Genomic DNA, 19,432 nt, shown 5'->3' with positions numbered 1-19,432 from the left:
TCGGGAAATTAACTGTGCCCCCCTAAGAAGAGGTGGCATCTATAATAGGTTGGGGAGGGGCAAAACATAATTTTTAATTTTGGCTTTATATATATATATATATATATATATATATATATATATACACACACATATATACACACACATATATACACACATATACACAGTGGGGCAAAAAAGTATTTGGACAGCCACCGATTGGGCAATTTGACCCACTTAAAAAGATGAGAGGTCTGTAATTTCCATCATAGGTACACTTCAACTCTGTTCTCTGCATTATATGGCGGTCACCATAATATTCTGTCTATTATATGGTGGTCACTGTTGCTCTCTGCAGTATATGGCGGTCACTGTAATACTCTCTGTATAGTATAGCAGTCAATGCAGTGCTTTGTGATGGATGAGGCAATGCAGTACAGGCAGCAATACTTAGCAACTAAGTCTTGAGACAGTTGAGCCTGCAAGCTGTATTGAAAAGTGTAAATACTCCAGAACCACAGAGTCAATGCAGCAGGTGCTGGCACCTTAATGTAACAGGACTAAAAAAAAATTTTTTCCCCCTCATCCTACATAAATTCAGTCTTAACAATGTTGATAGCTGTATCCAAGCTACTAAGGGTAACTACTGTTTAATAGTGGGGAGGTGGGTGTGGCTCTTTTTCCTGAGTGACCGAAATCCTAGCTTTACCAATAGTTAGGGTTTAAAAATGATTTTAAAATGATTATTTCTCTTACGTCCTAGAGGATGCTGGGGACTCTCTAAGGACCATGGGTATAGACGGGCTCCGCAGGAGACATGGGCACTATAAAGAACTTTAGATGGGTGTGCACTGGCTCCTCCCTCTATGCCCCTTCTCCAGACCTCAGTTAGATCAGTTAGATCCTGTGCCCAGAGGAGATTGGGTGCATTACAGGGGAGCTCTCCTGAGTTTCTCTGAAAAAAGACTTTTGTTAGGTCTTTTATTTTCAGGGAGCACTGCTGGCAACAGGCTCCCTGCATCGTGGGACTGAGGAGAGAGAAGCAGACCTACTTAAGTGATAGGCTCTGCTTCTTAGGCTGCTGGACACCATTAGCTCCAGAGGGTCGGAACGCAGGTCTCACCCTAGCCGTTCGTCCCGGAGCCGCGCCGCCGTCCTTCTTGCAGAGCCGGAAGATAGAAGCCGGGTGAGTATTAGAAGAAAGAAGACTTCAAAGGCGGCAGAAGACTTCAGTTCTTCACTGAGGTAACGCGCAGCAATAATAAACCTCTAGGACTGGCTAATATATTATATAGGCTGCGGAGGCAGTCGATATACAATCTCCCACCAGTGTTTGTAAATTTGAGCGGGACCGAAACCCGCCACTGAGGGGGCGGAGCTTGGTACCACAGCACTAACCAGCGCCATTTTCTCCACAGTACACTGCAGAGACGCTGGCTCCCCGGACTCTCCCCTGCTGAACGCAGTGACAGAGGGCAAAAAGAGGGGGGGGGAACTTATAATTGGCGCAGTGAGTGTATATTGTCATATATATATATATATATATATATATATATATATATATATATATATATATACATATTCCACAGGTGCCGGCTCTCACCATTCGTAGCAGATCACGCACCGGGTGCCCGCATATGAAGATTTCAATGCATAAATGTGATGTGTGCGGCACTCACAGCGACTTCCAATAAATGCACTCAAGACAGCATGGGTAAAGCAACGTTTCAATGCTTTAAAGCATTTTCCTCAGGCTAACAAACGAAATACAGAAAGACACTCACCTATATAGTGATCACCTCACCGTGCACGGCGCCATGCATCCGGAAACGGGATTGAGGCCCGCCCAGTGACGCCGGCGTCGATGTAGTCCACGTCATCACAGTGCTCCCATCACCATAGCAACAGATCTATTTACATGGAAAACGTAACATAATGGAATGCAAAGCAGCTAACACACAAATGTCTCTTGCAAAACACATATGAGTGATCACTGATTGTAAGCACACAAATCACTGACCAAATGCTATGAGAATTATAGCATTTGGTCAGTGATTTGTGTGCTTACAATCAGTGACCAATGGACGGGTGATGCCGACTCAGAGGGGCATATGGAGGTTTTGCCTTACAAGGGTGAGGACTTATTTGGGGAAGGTCTCACGGACCTGGTTTCCACGGCTACTGCAGGTAAATCTACTTTTTTATCTTATGTTTCCTCACAGCAAAAGAAAACTCCACAATATCAGATGCAGTCCTTTCGGTCGCGTAAGTCCAGAAGAGGTCGGGGATCTTCCTTTCTCGCCAGAGGTAAAGGTAGAGGGAAAAAACTGCCGGCTATGGCTAGTTCCCAGGAGCAGAAGTCCTCCCCGGCTTCTACTAAATCCACCGCATGACGCTGGGGCTCCACTGAGGGAGTCCGCCCCTGTGGGGGCACGTCTTCGACTCTTCAGCCACGTCTGGGTTCAATCAGAGGTGGATCCCTGGGCAATGGAAATTGTATCCCAGGGTTACAAGCTGGAATTCGAAGACGTGCCTCCTCGCCGGTTTTTCAAATCGGCCTTACCAGCTTCTTCCCCCAGAAAGGGAGGTAGTTTTAGCTGCAATTCAAAAACTGTGTCATCAACAAGTGGTTGTCAAGGTTCCCCTACTTCAACAGTGGAAGGGGTACTATTCAACCCTGTTTGTGGTCCCGAAACCGGATGGCTCGGTCAGACCCATTCTGAATTTAAAATCCCTAAACCTGTACTTGAAAAGGTTAAAATGCAAGATGGAATCGCTCAGGGCGGTTATCGCCAGCCTGGAAGGGGGGGATTTTATGGTATCACTAGACATTAAGGATGCATACCTTCATGTCCCCATATATCCGCCTCATCAGGCGTACCTGAGATTTGCTGTACAGGACTGTCATTACCAGTTTCAGACGTTGCCGTTTGGGCTTTCCACGGCCCCGAGGATTTTCACCAAGGTTATGGCAGAATTGATGCTGCTCCTGCGCAAGCAGGGAGTCACAATTATCCCGTACTTGGACGATCTCCTGATAAAAGCGAGATCGAGGGAACAATTGCTGAAAAGCTTGTCGCTCTCCCTAAGTGTGCTGCAGCAACACGGCTGGATTCTCAATCTACCAAAGTCGCAGTTGGTTCCAACGACCCGGTTGACTTTCTTGGGCACGATTCTAGACACGGAACAAAAGAGGGTTTTTCTCCCGGTGGATAAAGCCCAGGAACTTGGTCAGGGACCTGTTGAAACCGAAAAGTGTGTCGGTCCATCACTGCACGCGAGTTCTGGGGAAAATGGTGGCGTCTTACGAGGCCATTCCCTTCGGCAGGTTCCATGCGAGGACTTTTCAGTGGGACCTTCTGGACAAGTGGTCTGGGTCCTATCTACACATTCATCAAAAGATCAGCCTGTCCCCCAGGGCCAGGGTGTCTCTCCTGTGGTGGCTGCAGAGTGCTCACCTTCTAGAAGGTCGCAGGTTCGGCATTCATGACTGGGTTCTGGTGACCACAGACGCGAGCCTCCGAGGATGGGGAGCAGTCACACAAGGAAGAAACTTCCAGGGACTATGGTCAAGCCAGAAGGCTTGTCTACACATTGTCACAACTGAGGGCCTGAGCTGACGGGAGACAGCCTCAGTTGTAGGGGCTGAGATGTAACAGAACCTGGGAGGTTGTATCAGACCCCTAGACATGTAAGTAACATGTAGAATAACTGCCCGAAGGCGTGACCACGACAACCAGGATAAAAGTCAATGATGTTTATTATGACAAACTCCGTAACACAGCAGCAGTAAAAGGAAACATAAAAGTCAACAGAGGATAAATACAATTCCTGGGTACTACAGGGTGGCAAGGGCCACAGGCACTGGTAGTGTGAGACAGTTCTTATAATCTTCTAGTTGGAAAGTCCTTACCAGGCCTGACTGTAGCAATGGAGAGAACCCAGGATCGTACCAGCTGATGTTCCAGGAACGGCTGGGCTGCTGAAGGTAAAACGGCTGCTGTGGATACTGGCTGGAACCAGACTGTTGTTGGTACGGAGTGGATACTGGCTGGAACCAGTTAAATAATAAACGAACTTGAGAGCGATGAAATAATAATGAAGTTTGGAGTTTGAGAGCGGTGAAATAATAATACCGGTGGAGAGTGGTAAACTGCAGAAAAGGACACCGGCCCTTTAAGAGAAGCTATACACTGCTGGAAGCTGGGCTGGAAGCAGGTGATTGTTTGAGAGCGGTGAAATAATAATGAAGTTTGGAGTTTGAGAGCGGTGAAATAATAATACCGGTGGAGAGTGGTAAACTGCAGAAAAGGACACCGGCCCTTTAAGAGAAGCTGTACACTGCTGGAAGCTGGGCTGGAAGCAGGTGATTGTTGTAGCTGGAAACAGGTGAGTCCAGAATGGATCGGAGAGTCAGGCTACACCGCAGATGGAATGCTGGTGCGGGTCTCTATAGCAGAAGTCTGGAGACAGGAGCTGGAACCTGGAAGACAACCACAGGAGAGAGACAAACTGGAACTAGGTTAGACAACCAAAGCACTGACGCCTTCCTTGCTCAGGCACAGCATACTTATACCTGCAGCAAGGAAGGGGTTGGCTAGGCAATTATGCAAATCAACAATACAGACAGCAGATTGGTGGAAATAATCAGATGACAAAATCCAAGATGGCTGCGCCCATGCAGACACTTGGAGGGAAGTTTGGTTTGTAATCCATGTGAGAATTGAAACAGTAATGGCGACGCCGGCCACAGGAGACAGGAGACGCCAGACTGACAAGCGCACATTTAACCACGCGGGCACAGCGGAGGCCGCGGCTGATGAAATCACCACTCTGACATTCTGCATGTGGAAACTCAGGAACAGCGGGATCCGGTCCTGGAACGCTGAGCCAGCCTTAGGAGGCATCTGAAGGGTAAGTAATGGCGTCCAGATACCCGGATCGTGACACACATCAACGTACTGGAATTGAGGGCCATATACAACGGCCTGCGTCAGGCGGAGAATCTTCTTCGCGACCTACCGGTTCTGATTCAGTCAGACAACGTCACAGCCGTGGCTCATGTAAACCGCCAAGGCGGAACAAGAAGCAGAGTGGCAATGGGGGAAGCCACCAGAATTCTTTGCTGGGCGGAAAATCATGTAAGCTCTTTGACAGCAGTCTTCATTCCGTGAGTGGACAACAGGGAAGCCGATTTCCTCAGCAGACACGATCTCCATCCAGGGGAGTGGGGACTTCATCAAGAAGTCTTTGCAGAGATAACAAGTCTGTGGGGGCTTCCGCAAATAGACATGATGGCGTCACGTCTCAACAAGAAGCTGCGGAGGTATTGTGCCAGGTCAAGGGACCCTCAGGCAGTAGCAGTGGACGCCCTGGTGACACCGTGGGTGTTTCGGTCGGTCTATGTGTTCCCTCCTCTTCCACTCATCTCAAAGATATTGAGAATCATAAGAAGAAAAAGAGTGCAGACAATACTCATTGTTCCAGATTGGCCTCGAAGGGCCTGGTATTCGGATCTTTAGGAAATGCTCACAGAAGATCCGTGGCCTCTTCCTCTCAGAGAGGACCTGTTGCAACAGGGGCCCTGTCTGTTCCAAGACTTGCCGCGGCTGCGTTTGACGGCATGACGGTTGAACGCCGAATCCTAGCTGGGAAGGGCATTCCGTAAGAAGTCATCAATACTCTGATAAGGGCTAGGAAGGAGGTGACGGCGAAGCATTATCACCGTATCTGGAGGAAGTACGTATCTTGGTGTGAAACCAAGAATGCTCCTGCTGAAGTTTTCCATCTGGGCCGTTTTCTCCACTTTCTGCAGACAGTAGTGGATATGGGCCCAAAATTAGGCTCCATTAAGGTACAGATTTCGGCCCTATCAATTTTCTTTCAGAAGGAATTGGCTTCTCTCCCATAAGTCCAGACTTTTGTAAAGGGAGTGCTGCACATACAGCCTCCTTTTGTGCCTCCAGTGGCACCATGGGACCTTAACGTGGTGTTACAGTTCCTGAAATCTCACTGGTTTGAGCCACTTCAAACGGTGGAATTAAAATTTCTCACTTGGAAGGTGATGTTTTGGCCTTGGCATCTGCAAGGCGGGTGTCTGAGTTGGCAGCTTTTTCTCACAAAAGCCCCTATCTGATTTTTCATGTGGATAGAGCAGAATTGCGGACTCGTCCTCAATTTTTGCCTAAGGTGGTTTCATTGTTTCATATGAACCAACCTATTGTGGTGCCTCTGGCTACGGGGGACTTGGAGGATTCCAAGTCCCTTGATGTAGTCAGGGCCTTGAAAATTTATGTAGCCAGGACGGCTCGTGTTAGGAAAACAGAGGCTCTGTTTGTCCTGTATGCAGCCAACAAGGTCGGCGCTCCTGCTTCTAAGCAGACTATTGCTCGCTGGATCTGTAACACGATTCAGCAGGCTCATTCTATGGCTGGATTGCCTTTACCAAATTCAGTAAAGGCCCATTCCACTAGGAAGGTGGGCTCTTCTTGGGCGGCTGCCCGAGGCGTCTCGACATTACAGCTTTGCCGAGCGGCGACTTGGTCGGGTTCAAACACTTTTGCAAAATTCTACAAGTTTGATACCCTGGCTGATGAGGACCTACTGTTTGCTCAATCGGTGCTGCAGAGTCATCTGCACTCTCCAGCCCGGTCTGGAGCTTTGGCATAATCCCTATGGTCCTTACGGAGTCCCCAGCATCCTCTAGGACGTAAGAGAAAATAAGATTTTAAACCTACCGGTAAATCTTTTTCTCCTAGTCCGTAGAGGATGCTGGGCTCACGTCCCAGTGCGGACTACATTATGCAAGACTTGTATATAGTTATTGCTTACATATGGGTTATGTTACAGTTTGATCAGTCTCTGACTGATGCTGTTTGTTTCATACTGTTGACTGGTTCGTATATTCCAGGTTATACGGTTTGGATGGTGTGGGCTGGTATGAATCTTGCCCTTGGATTAACAAAATCCTTTCCTCGTACTGTCCGTCTCCTCTGGGCACAGTTTCTCTAACTGAGGTCTGGAGGAGGGGCATAGAGGGAGGAGCCAGTGCACACCCATTCTAAAGTTCTTTATAGTGCCCATGTCTCCTGCGGAGCCCGTCTATACCCATGGTCCCTACGGAGTCCCCAGCATCCTCTACGGACCAGGAGAAAAAGATTTACCGGTAGGTTTAAAATCTTATTTTCTCCAGTTAAAATGACAGTTTGATATACAGGATAGGCCCCTTAGAATTTTAGATTTGCAATTCGCTTTTGACAAGATCTGCGTCTCTCATCCACACGCGTTACTTGTTCACACTCAAAATTACAGGACTTTATCTGGGCTTCACCCACTGTGGAATGCCCTCCCACGCACAATAAGATTCGCCTCTAGTCTCCAAACCTTTAAACGTTCCCTGAAAACTCACCTCTTCAGACAAGCCTGTCAAATTCCAGACCCACCCACATAACCGTCAGTGCTTCCCTATCTAATTACACCCTCTCTGTACAGTACACATAACATCACATATCTTGTCTTTCTTTACTCTCACACCCACCTGACACTTGGCCAACATTGCGGGGTGATCATATCATACAACCCATTAAGAACCTAGCAATCTGGTGGATCATTATGCAATAGGTAGCATCTATCCTTGTGTATCAATGCCTATTTCCTCATAGATTGTAAGCTTGCGAGCAGGGCCTTCCTACCACTATGTCTGTCTGTTTTTACCCAGTTTTTTTTCTATTACTGTTGTTCTAATTGTAAAGCGCAACGGAATATGCTGCGCTATATAAGAAACTAGCCTAGCCATAGAGATGGACAATTTCAATATAGGAGAATGCAAAATCTATGAATCTTCATCCAGATAAGATACTTTTAAGTTTTAACGCCACCTTGTGGCAACAGGAATTCCTTTCTTTTACATTTGTTTACATGTGATATGTTAATAAATTGTTACTTTTTTACATAGAGCAAACCATCCTTATTATTATTTTATTTAATATATCATTTATTTGTTCAGCCAGCGCTGGTATACACACTTTTCCTACTGTTTCAGTTTTTGAGGAATTGACCTTCCTCTTAACGGCTGCTGTTGGTCGCGCACCTGCTTATTTATTATTTGTACTTTGAAGTTTTTGGTCAGCAAGTGCTGCGAACCATGAGCTGTTTTTCTAATGTTAAGGAACGTAATGATAGAAGGCAGTCCTATTGGTCCAATTTGGGTGATTTTAATGTTAAACAATCTGTATCTGATAAACCTGATATAACGAGAGATTTCTATAAACTAGAAAATCTACTAAAAGCGGAATCCAGGAATTGGCTGGATAGTGTCAATTTACAACAATATGTAACCAAGAAAATGATCCCTAGGGGCCTTCGGCTCTTTAAACCGTCAATATTTCAGGATGACGTTAATTATCAAAAGGAATGGGATCAATTACTAGATAACGGTTCTTTGGAATTGATTAAACTGATTATCAGATACAGAAATAGTAAGGTTTCCTCGATTGAAAAAGAGATCGAGGAACTTAAAAAGACAATGGAAAAATTTAGAGATGATGAAGTGTTTGAAAGGAAAGACAGAATTATCAATGAAAAGGTCATTAAGTTTGAACAGGGCCTGATGGAAATGAAACAAAAGAAATTCAAACGTGATCTGGCTGATTATGAGAATAATACTGTCCGCACATTCAGACACAAACAAAGTTATACGGATAAGAATATCCATTCTAAAGAGACTCGATATCAAGATCCTGGTATAGACATGACACAGAAACGAAAATATCAACCTTCAGGTCATAGAGATTTTGCACACCCTAATAGATTTCAACCTTTGACAGACTATAGAGACAGCGATACAGATTCCCCAAACCGATTCAACTCCTATAGACCAAATAGGAATAGACAACATTATAATAAAAGTTTCGGTAAATACACCTCTAGAGATAATGAATCTTTTGAACAGAAGGCCAATTTTTTAGGGGCACGCCCGAAAACCAATTCAAAGTGGACATTAGACACCGAACAGAGAACCACCCCAAAAGAGGCAGAGATCTAAGTTTAGAGGATGTAGAGGAGGAAGACATAGGACACAAAAACCCAAGAAGGTTTTGAATGTTGACACCCCCACACCCAAATCAAGTGTTTTTAATCTGTCAGACAGAGTACTATCCAAGTCAGAACTTTCATTATTGGAAAAAGGTCTCAAATTTTCTCCATCGAGTGGCCCTAATATTTTCGAATTGTATGTTGAATTAAACAGGTTCATACGTACTCTCTGTAAGAAGAGATACTTCGCAAAGAAAGATCTCTTGACCATAAATGATGATTCTCTACCCATAGTATTGGATAGTGCAGACCACCTTATGTTGGCGGCACTTGAAGAACTGTGGGACGAGAACCATACACAGGAAGATATACCCAGGATGAAAGAAAAGATATTTGATATACAAAGAGAAGGGCCCAAATTCAAATGTAAGTCGGAATTTTTTCCTATCATTTAAAAGCAGCTGCATAGAATCTTTTTATAAGGTAACATTGGAGGACTTCAAAAAACTGGTAGGACAGGATAATGACAACTCTAAATACACTTCTAATCTTACCAGACAAGAGAGAAGAGCGATCAAAGAACTTACTGTTAGGTTCCTGGTGCTCAGAACAAGGGAGATGTTATGAAGCGAGTCCAGAGCACCAGGACGTAATGCTGGGAAAGGGGAATGGAAAGGGAATAGCCCCTGGCGCCCTATCTCCGTTGTCTCACCCGTGCTGTCAGTACACTCTTGCAAGACTATGGTTGCTTGAGCCCATGGCAGCCGCGTTTGAAGGGCGGATTACGTCTGCCCAACTTCGATGCCCCCTCAGGTCTTAATGAGAGACAAAGAGTGAACCGAGACAGGGTGATAACAAGGGGCCCTCTGACTAAACAACAAGGCCAGGGGCTACTAACAAACCTAAAACCAAAGTATGTGCGGCTTGCCGCCAAAGGAAAAGAACAACAAAGGAAATGCTGACCACACGCCGACACAATACTTTTGTGTACCGGCGGTGACAGCATAAGCAGAACCCTCTGCAAAACACCAGTGACAGAAATAATAAGGGAATACAGCGGCCTAGGCCGACGGACGCGGCCGTGCCGCTACTCACGGAACCGGTACGAATACTGGCAAACGGACAGGAACTCCCAATGCTGCTGACACAGACTCTCAGAACTGGAGGACAGGCAGAATCCCAAACGACAGACCGGTGGACACCAAGAAACCAGAAACTTGCACAGGCAACGGTACTGGACCTCAGGACAGGAACGCCTCACGGCAGGACACGGGATCAGACATAGGAATCGACACAGGGACTGACACAGGAATCGACACAGGAAGCTCAGGAACTAGCAGGAACCAAGCTCAGAACTCAAGCAGACTGCAAACCAAGGAATATCACCAGCATCTGTGAATTGCAAACAGCCAGCATATAACAGAGAGGCCTAATTAATAATCCCATGCAGCTGCCTTGTTGCATGATTCCAAACTGACCAGATGCAATTAGCAGCCAGGTGAGGCTGAACACAAGGGAACAAGCTGCAATTACACAGACTCACCAGCGGCAGCAGACAAGAGTATTCTAAAACAGAGCAACAGGAAATCCTGGCATGCAAGACAACTTTATAAACATAAAATAGGAATGAACCACTACCTGTGGTTCATAACAGTATCCCCTCCTTAAGGGTGAGCTCCGAGCACCCCATGACACCCACGGGGAACATAAACAGAAGTATAACATGAAATACAGAACAAAACTGCAAAACAGGAATGAGCCACAGACGTGGCTCATAACATTACCCCCCCCCCCCCCCCCTTGAGGAGGGGTCAAAAGACCCCAAAATTCAGACTATCCAGAACAAGGGATACAAAAAAAAAAAAAAACCTGACACACTGGTCAAACAGACAAGAAAACAAAAAACAAGCTGTAGCAACAACTTGTAACAGTGCCCTCCCCTTGATGGTGGCCACTGGACACAAGACAAGGGGAAAAAAAATCCTTTTTTTTTTATCAAGGCAAGAGTCAAAAATTATTTCTTTTTCTTCTTCTTTTTACAAAGCTCTTTAGGTCTGACCAAGGTAATTCCCCAAACATTGTCTGAACTGATGGTACCACCCAGCAAGGCTGCGTTCAAATCAGAGACAGGTCTCTTACCCTTGGGAGCTGAACTTTCTGGTAAAGTACTATTATTAGAAGAAGAAGTCAAAAAAGCACATCCTGCAGTCAAAACAACGGGCTGGGACTCTTGTGCCAAGTTTACAGTATTTGGTGGACTCTCAGCAGACAAGACGGGTGACTTAGAGGAACCTGAACCAATTTCTTTGGAACCATATCTTTTAATAATTGCATCACTGAATGCTGGGGGATCCTGAAGAATGGGATCTTCAGCTTTCATTAGGCTGGTCGCCCACTCAAAAGGCTCTCCTCTAAAAGAATAAATCAGATAAAGCACAATGTTCTCTGAAGTGATGCCCAGAAATGGTCTAGACAACATAATAATGTAATAGTGTTTGTAAAGTGCCAAAAATTGGGCTAAGTCCCCATCAAAGATTATGGATGTTGAGATATCAGAGTCAGGATCTGTTTCCTTCTCATCTGACTGACTGGAGTGCTTTGCTAGGACCTGGTCACTATTGACCTTACTCGAGGCTGAGACTCTCTGAACCCCACCCGGGGCAGTGACTTTCTGAACCCCACCCGTGGCAGTGACTTTCTGAACCCCACCCGGGGCAGTGACTTTCTGAACCCCACCCGGGGCAGTGACTTTCTGAACCCCACCCGGGGCAGTGACTTTCTGAATCCCACCCGGGGCAGTGACTTTCTGAATCCCACCCGGGGCAGTGACTTTCTGAATCCCACCCAGGGCAGTGACTTCCGGGAACCCCGCTGGGGCAGTGACTTCCGGGAACCCCGCTGGGGCAGTGGCCTCCGGGAACCCCGCTGGGGCAGTGGCCTCCGGGAACCCCGCTGGAGCAGTGGCCTCCGGGAACCCCGCTGGAGCAGTGGCCTCCGAGAACCCCGCTGGAGCAGTGGCCTCCGAGAACCCCGTTGGAGCAGTGGCCTCCGAGAACCCCGTTGGAGCAGTGGCCTCCGAGAACCCCGCTGGGGCAGTGGCCTCCGAGAACCCCGCTGGGGCCAGCACCTCGGATTCTTTTACTGGGACCGGACCGTTGGCCTCCCTGACTGGGATCGGGCCATCGGCCTCCCTCTCTGAGTCAATAATTATCGAAAGTTCTCCCGGGACTATGACTTCCGGGACTTTTGCTGAAGTAATAACGTTCAGATCCTCCACTAATGCTATGCTTCTTAAGTTCTTTCCTGGGGAAGCGACTTCTAGACCCTTCTTTGGGGCTGCGTCTCTCGAGACCCCACTTGGGGATATTACTTCAAAGATCCCTTCTGGAGTTTTTCTTCTCGAGTTCCCCTCAAGAACTATGGTTTTAGAGACCCTTTCTAGGGTTGCGCTTTTCAAGTCCCTACCTGGGGTAACAGCTTCTGGGACCCCTTCCGGTATGGACACCTGAACAATAATATTTGATGTCCCTCTATAAGCTAGGGCATCGGGTACCGCTCCAGCACTCTGGGCATCGGGTACCGCTCCAGCACTCTGGGCATCGGGTACCGCTCCAGCACTCTGGGCATCGGGTACCGCTCCAGCACTCTGGGCATCGGGTACCGCTCCAGCACTCTGGGCATCGGGTACCGCTCCAGCACTCTGGGCATCGGGCACCGCTCCAGCACTCTGGGCATCGGGCACCGCTCCAGCACTCTGGGCATCGGGCACCACTCCAGGGACTTGCAACTCCGCTTCCACAGGAACCCCTAGAGAGGAGAGAAACATTCTCTTTTGATTCCTGAATCTGTAATGGGGCTCCCTTGCCCAAGGACCCCAATTATAGGACAGAGAGCTTTTTTGTGTGGGTTGTGTGACAAGTACCTCTGCCACAGTAGAGACAGGAGTAGGTCTTGTATCATGACTCAACTTGGCCAGAGGGCAAGACTCGTCACCACACTTTGGCTTGCGCAACTCACAGGTCTGCAGATAATGGCCTAAACCCCCACAATATAGGCATAAGTTTAAGTTTCTGCGACGCAGACGCTCCTCTTCTGAGAGCCTGGGCCGCAGAAAACTTTTAAACCTTTTCTCTTCAATTAAACCAGAGGATTCTCTTGTCACCATACTGTGAACAAGAGTCTCTTTAGAGATAGATGTACTCTCAACGACTTCTGGCAAAATGAGCAAGATTTTAGTCAGAAGGTTTTGCAGTTGCTTTAGGGATTGCTGCAAAACTTCTAGTCGCTCTGGTCTCAAAGCACTGAATACAGAGTTCAGGGCTGCGAGAGATGCCTGCAGGGCTTGCATAGTAGACATAGGAGGATTTAAAACTAGACAAGGCAAGGCAAGGCAAGACAAGGCAAGGCAAGACTAAATTTTGCTAAACAAAACAAGACTTTATAAACATAAAATAGGAATGAACCACTACCTGTGGTTCATAACAGTATCCCCTCCTTAAGGGTGAGCTCCGAGCACCCCATGACACCCACGGGGAACATAAACAGAAGTATAACATGAAATACAGAACAAAACTGCAAAACAGGAATGAGCCACAGCCGTGGCTCATAACACTTACACAAGATACCTCCATAATTGTCAAGGAAGCCGATAAGGGCGGAGGCTTGGTGGTAATGAATAGGTCATATTATTTAAATGAGGCCCTCAACCAATTAGAAAACACTAAATTTTACAGTGTCTTTATCCAGGATCCCACTTCCAGATTCATCCAGGAACTTAAAACACTTCTAGATTCAGGGTTAAGTAAGGGGGTCATATCCAGGGACGAATCACGGTTCCTATTACCACAATTCCCTACCACCCCCACATTTTATTTTCTTCCTAAAATTCACAAGTCACTCACAGCACCCCCGGGACGCCCAATTATTTCTGGTATCAATTCACTTACATCAAATCTTTCATTTTATATTGATACTTTTCTTCAACCATACGTACCGTTATTGAAATCATATTTAAAAGACACTAAAGATTTTTTGAACAAAATTCAGCACATCCAGTGGAAGGAGACCTATGCCTTCCTGACACTGGATGTCCAGGCACTTTATACAAATATACCTCATACCACTGGGATTAAAGTTATTGCAGACTTGCTACGCAGGACGCAGGTTCTTGAAGAACAGCATCAACTTTTCCTCACACAATGTATTTCCTTCATCCTCACACATAATTTTATTTTCAATCACAAATATTACTTACAACTCACAGGTACCGCCATGGGAACCAGGTTCGTCCCCAGTTATGCGAACCTCTACATGGGAGACTTTGATGACGCACGTGTGTGGTGCGCGGACTTGGAGGCGAACCTGGTTTTCTATGGACGGTACATAGATGATCTATTTATCATTTGGGATGGGGACCTTCTTTCTGCTACCTCTTTTGTCACTCACCTTCAATCCAACGTGCACAATCTTAATTTCACCTTCACCTACAATAGGGACCGTGTTGACTTCCTGGATGTGACCCTTGAGATCAAAGAAAACTCAATTATCACATCGAATTTTACTAAACCAGTCAATACTAATTCGTATTTACACTATAGAAGTGCTCACTATGCCCCATGGAAGAACAATATCCCCAAAGGACAACTAATGCGGCTCAGACGCAATTGTTCCAATATAGACATTTTCAAAACACAGGCCAACCAACTTATAGATTCTTTTAAGAATAGGGAATATCCACAATACATTCTTGATAAGGCTCTAAGGGAGGTCTTAGATATGGACAGACGAGACTTACTCATTCCGTCAGAAAATAATAAAAATAAAAATGTCCAACATGATATAAAAGAAAGAGAGGTGGCGTTTATCTGTAAATACAACAGATGCGCCAATGAAATTAAAACCATTGTTAGTAGGAACTATAAGATACTAAAGCAGGACAATGTCTTGGGAAGTCTACTACCCAACAAACCACAGATTATATATAAGAAAAATAGGGCGCTTAAGACCATTCTGGCACCAAGCCATTTTAGACCTATATTAATGAAGGAGAAAGGAGTTGGTTCGAAGTGGCTAACCACCAAACCAGTAGGTTTCCACAGATGTGGGAAAAATAGATGCACCATGTGTCACCATATGGAACGTAAAATCACACATATTTCGACCCCAGGTTCTTCTGAGAAATATACCCTTAAATCTTTCATGAATTGTGATTCAAAATTCGTGATATATGTGTTGACATGTGGGTGTGGCCGGAATTATGTAGGCAGAACTACGAGAGCGATACATATACGTTTCATGGAACATCGCCGAAATATAATACGCAAATTAGTGACACATAGTGTTTCACGACACTATCTAGAGAAACATGAAAGTAATCCAGCCTGTCTTTCCATCATCTGCCTTGAACATATTACACCAACAGATAGAGGAGGTGACAGGTTTAATCAATTATGCCGTAGGGAAGTCTTCTGGATGCTCAAATATAATTCGTTACATCCAGATGGACTAAACGAAGCTATAGAATTGAATTATGTCATCTAGGGGGATATGGAATTTTTTTCCAATTTTTCCAATACTATGATATATGTATTCCGATTTCAGTGCTAGTATCCATATTTATATGTTTTTTCAAGATAACATTATCAACATTTAGATTGTCATATGACTATTATTAATATCATATACAGGTTTTTTAAGGTAGATTTATTTGAAACAATGGAGTTTTTTCCTTGAGGACGTGTGCAGATGCACGGATCCTCACACAAATGCATAAATCAAAATAAATCAAGAAACAACAATATATATCTGCATGAACTTGAGCGATATTTATGGTGAATTATATATAGATTATAGACTAGGAGATCTGAATTTATTGATGCATTCAGCTTTATTCAATTATAATGGGAGTCGAAATATTTAAGTCTATGTGGGTCTATAATGTTATAGATAGGAGAATGAAATCTGTATCCACATTTGTTTAAAGAAAAGGGAACCTGATATTTGATGAGTTTTCAATTTTACCCATCTCTTATGTAACATTGTCTCTTTTATCGACAAGAAACTTATCTATACTAATGTATTATCTAAACATGTAGAAACTGAATAGAGGCTTGAAAAACCAACTATGCTGAACGGGTTTCCATGACAACTATGCAGCACGGAGATTGCTATGGGGGAAGCTCGGGGCGGGCTTAGTAACCCACGAGGAGACCTTTTTGACTTCCGGGTCTTCATTGCGAAGGGTAACTTTCAACACGGAGAACGCGCTCACGTGACGAGCCGGATGACGACGCACGTCACGTGAGCACTCCGTCAGGTGGCATAGGCTAATTTTTTTGGGACGGACGAATGCCGAGGTCCCTCTAAGAATTAGAATGTACTTTGGAAGAAGTGTTTATAAACATGATCATGTGTTAGAGATCACGTGACCACTGAGTCACACATTTTTTGACCAATGGGACTGCCTTCATGCCGATCATGTGACGAGGCATGTCACATGATCGGCACTATCCTATATTTCCTTCTATATAAATAAGGTAATAATACTCGTTTTTAAATGAAATATATTTTATGAATAAGATATTAAGATTATGTTCTGGATTGGTAGCTTTTTATATTGTTTTTTGGATGGTTTGCCCTTATGTATATGCAGTAGTAATGACCCAAACAGGTGGTGCTTATCAAATCATTAGAAAGGGTTTAAATAGAGCACCCTGTGCTTATGGAACTTATGCTCCTGAGGCAGCTGGATCATACCAGTGAAACGCGTTGAGCTTACTCCATTCATCTGGATTTCACTCTCCAATCGGCCTGCAAAGCCTTTGTCATCCTTCGACACACTTTGGACTTCACTCCCAATCACTGGACCTATTCATCCAACCGGTCAAATCTACCCCTACAGCTACAAACGGACTTGTTCCAAGGCTGATGCTCACCAACGTGGGGACTTGGTAATTATTTACCCATTACAGTGAATGCACAAGGGGAGGTGGTCCTAGCCATAGAGATGGACAATTTCAATATAGGAGAATGCAAAATCTATGAATCTTCATCCAGATAAGATACTTTTAAGTTTTAACGCCACCTTGTGGCAACAGGAATTCCTTTCTTTTACATTTGTTTACATGTGATATGTTAATAAATTGTTACTTTTTTACATAGAGCAAACCATCCTTATATTTATTATTTTATTTAATATATAATTTATTTGTTCAGCCAGCGCTGGCATACACACTTTTCCTGCTATATAAGAAACTGTTAATAATAATAATAATAATAATAATAATAATAATAAGACGGGGTATTAAACTTCTGCCTAAAATAATTATAGATAGATTATTCTGTTACCCAAATTCCCCAAGCTGTGTTAAATCTATTGCTCTTTTATGAAATCCAGAGCTCACTAATTCAGTAACAATTGTGTTTATTATTACCTGGATGTTACAGTAAGGCATACATCTAGGATTATCTGTGCACAGTGTGTTCTGTAAATAATGACCACTCTAAGGCACAGGTTCTCAAACTCGGTCCTCAGGACCCCACACAGTGCATGTTTTGCAGGTCTCCTCACAGAATTGCAAGTGAAATAATTAGTTCCACCCGTTGGCCTTTTAAAATGTGTCAGTGAGTAATTCACCTGTGCACCTGCTGGGTTACCTGCAAAACATGCACTGTGTGGGGTCCTGAGGACCGAGTTTGAGAACCTATGCTCTAAGGAGTGCCTAGTTGTATATTTATGATCAGGGTGATTGCATATTAAGACATTTTTTTTTCTCCCGATGATATTATAGTCACATTCATTTTATGGCAGTATCAAATCATTTAAAATAATCATAAACCGTTGTGTTAGTTGCTTTGTGAAATACTACTAAAATGTGTTTAATCTTGATTACTAATAATACTATGATTTGTTTCCACTGGCTTCTTCAGTGTCATGCTTTACATTCAAGTCTAGCTCTTTAGTGACATCTAGTTTCAGAAGCCTAACATGACTTTTTATATTCTATGGTCGATTTGATTTACTGAAGTGGAGAGCAGAACAGTGCAAGTAGTGATAATCAGCCAGTGACTAGTACAGGGTTCCCAAACGTGGTCCTCAAGACACCCGAATGGTCCAGGTTTTAAGGATATCCGTGGCTGAGCCTAGATAGTTAAATCAAATTGATTGAGGTACTAAGACACCTGTGCCCAAGCTTCAATATCCTTAAAACCTGGACCGTTGGGTTCCGTGAGGACCGAGTTTGGAAGCCTGTGGACTAATGCCTTTTGTACTTGCTGTGTTCATTTATTAATGGCCTCTATACATTATCATTATCTGTGTATTTAGTGTGCCAGTGTAATCACTACACAAGCTGGAAAACTGAAATGCTGCATGTAATGGTATTACATTTTAGTCAAAGGCATTAACATTATTTGTAAATATACAAAACCAAGTAATAAGCAAGCAGGATCATGATAATAAATAAAACAGTATTGTTCTAATTATATTACTGTTAATTACACTATCACTAATAGTATTAATTGGTGCTAGCAGATGAGGTTTTCTACATTTTTTTATGTATTTATACCGCCGGTCACATGACTACATCTCATTAACACAAGTGACATAATGACAGTGCAGCAGTATATTGGACTGGGGTCACACAGCTATGGATGCCATATGAGAGTATGTGTTGTGATGTGCAACAGGAGGGTGCTCTATGGTCCTTTATCATGTTATAACTTTCTCCTATATTTTAAATAAAATGTATCAATTTGGCTTCTACTCATAGCTCTTCTTTTCATGTTTATGTGGCGAATACGCCGTGATGGCATACTATCTTACCCTTTGTGCTTTCTAATGCCTACAGTTTAATGACTGTCCTGTAATAAAGACTAACAATAGTAATAACTGCTTTTAAGGCAGTTCCAGCAGTTGAGCAAACGTCATCCGTCTCTTTTGCAGTTTTAGAGAGATGCTGTCCTATACCTTGACGGCGTTTGTGGAGCTGATGGATCACGGCATTGTGTCGTGGGATACTTTCTCTGTTGCCTTCATTAAAAAGGTGAGTATCATCTTAATGTGTTTTACATACTGTGTTACTTCTGTAGGTCAGCTTTTCACAGAACCAGATAATCTAGTTGGGTAAAATTATTATATTTATTTTGTACAATAACAAAAACTTAGTTTATTAAATAGTGCAATAAGGTAAATGGCTGGGGAGGCAATGGCTAGTATCAGAGCCAGAGATACACACACATATATGAGATACACACACATATATGAACCTGAGGGTTCATGTGGGCATTATACAGATGTAGCCATGCTCATATTTGCTGCAATGCGGCATGCTGCAACACGGCTTGCTGCATGGCATGCCGGGCAGCGACTATTTTCAGCTGGCTATCGCTTCATTACTTCTAATTAATGGAACTAATGGAG

At 44.3% G+C, this 19,432-nt stretch overlaps 1 protein-coding gene across 4 annotated transcripts in view; it reads left to right on the top strand.

Annotated features, from left to right (window-relative positions):
• The window catches only part of ELMO1 (engulfment and cell motility 1), a 910,002-nt gene that overhangs the window by 278,261 nt on the left and 612,309 nt on the right, over positions 1-19,432 (top strand). For all 4 annotated transcript variants that reach the window (XM_063922511.1, XM_063922512.1, XM_063922514.1 and 1 more), the window contains one exon: positions 18,956-19,055. In XM_063922511.1, the coding sequence (XP_063778581.1) occupies positions 18,956-19,055 (100 nt within the window). The remainder of the gene's footprint in view (positions 1-18,955; positions 19,056-19,432) is intronic.

Source organism: Pseudophryne corroboree, chromosome 5 (genome assembly GCF_028390025.1).
Source record: "Pseudophryne corroboree isolate aPseCor3 chromosome 5, aPseCor3.hap2, whole genome shotgun sequence".
Lineage (NCBI taxonomy): Eukaryota > Metazoa > Chordata > Amphibia > Anura > Myobatrachidae > Pseudophryne > Pseudophryne corroboree.
This window is presented reverse-complemented; position numbering and strand designations above follow the sequence as displayed.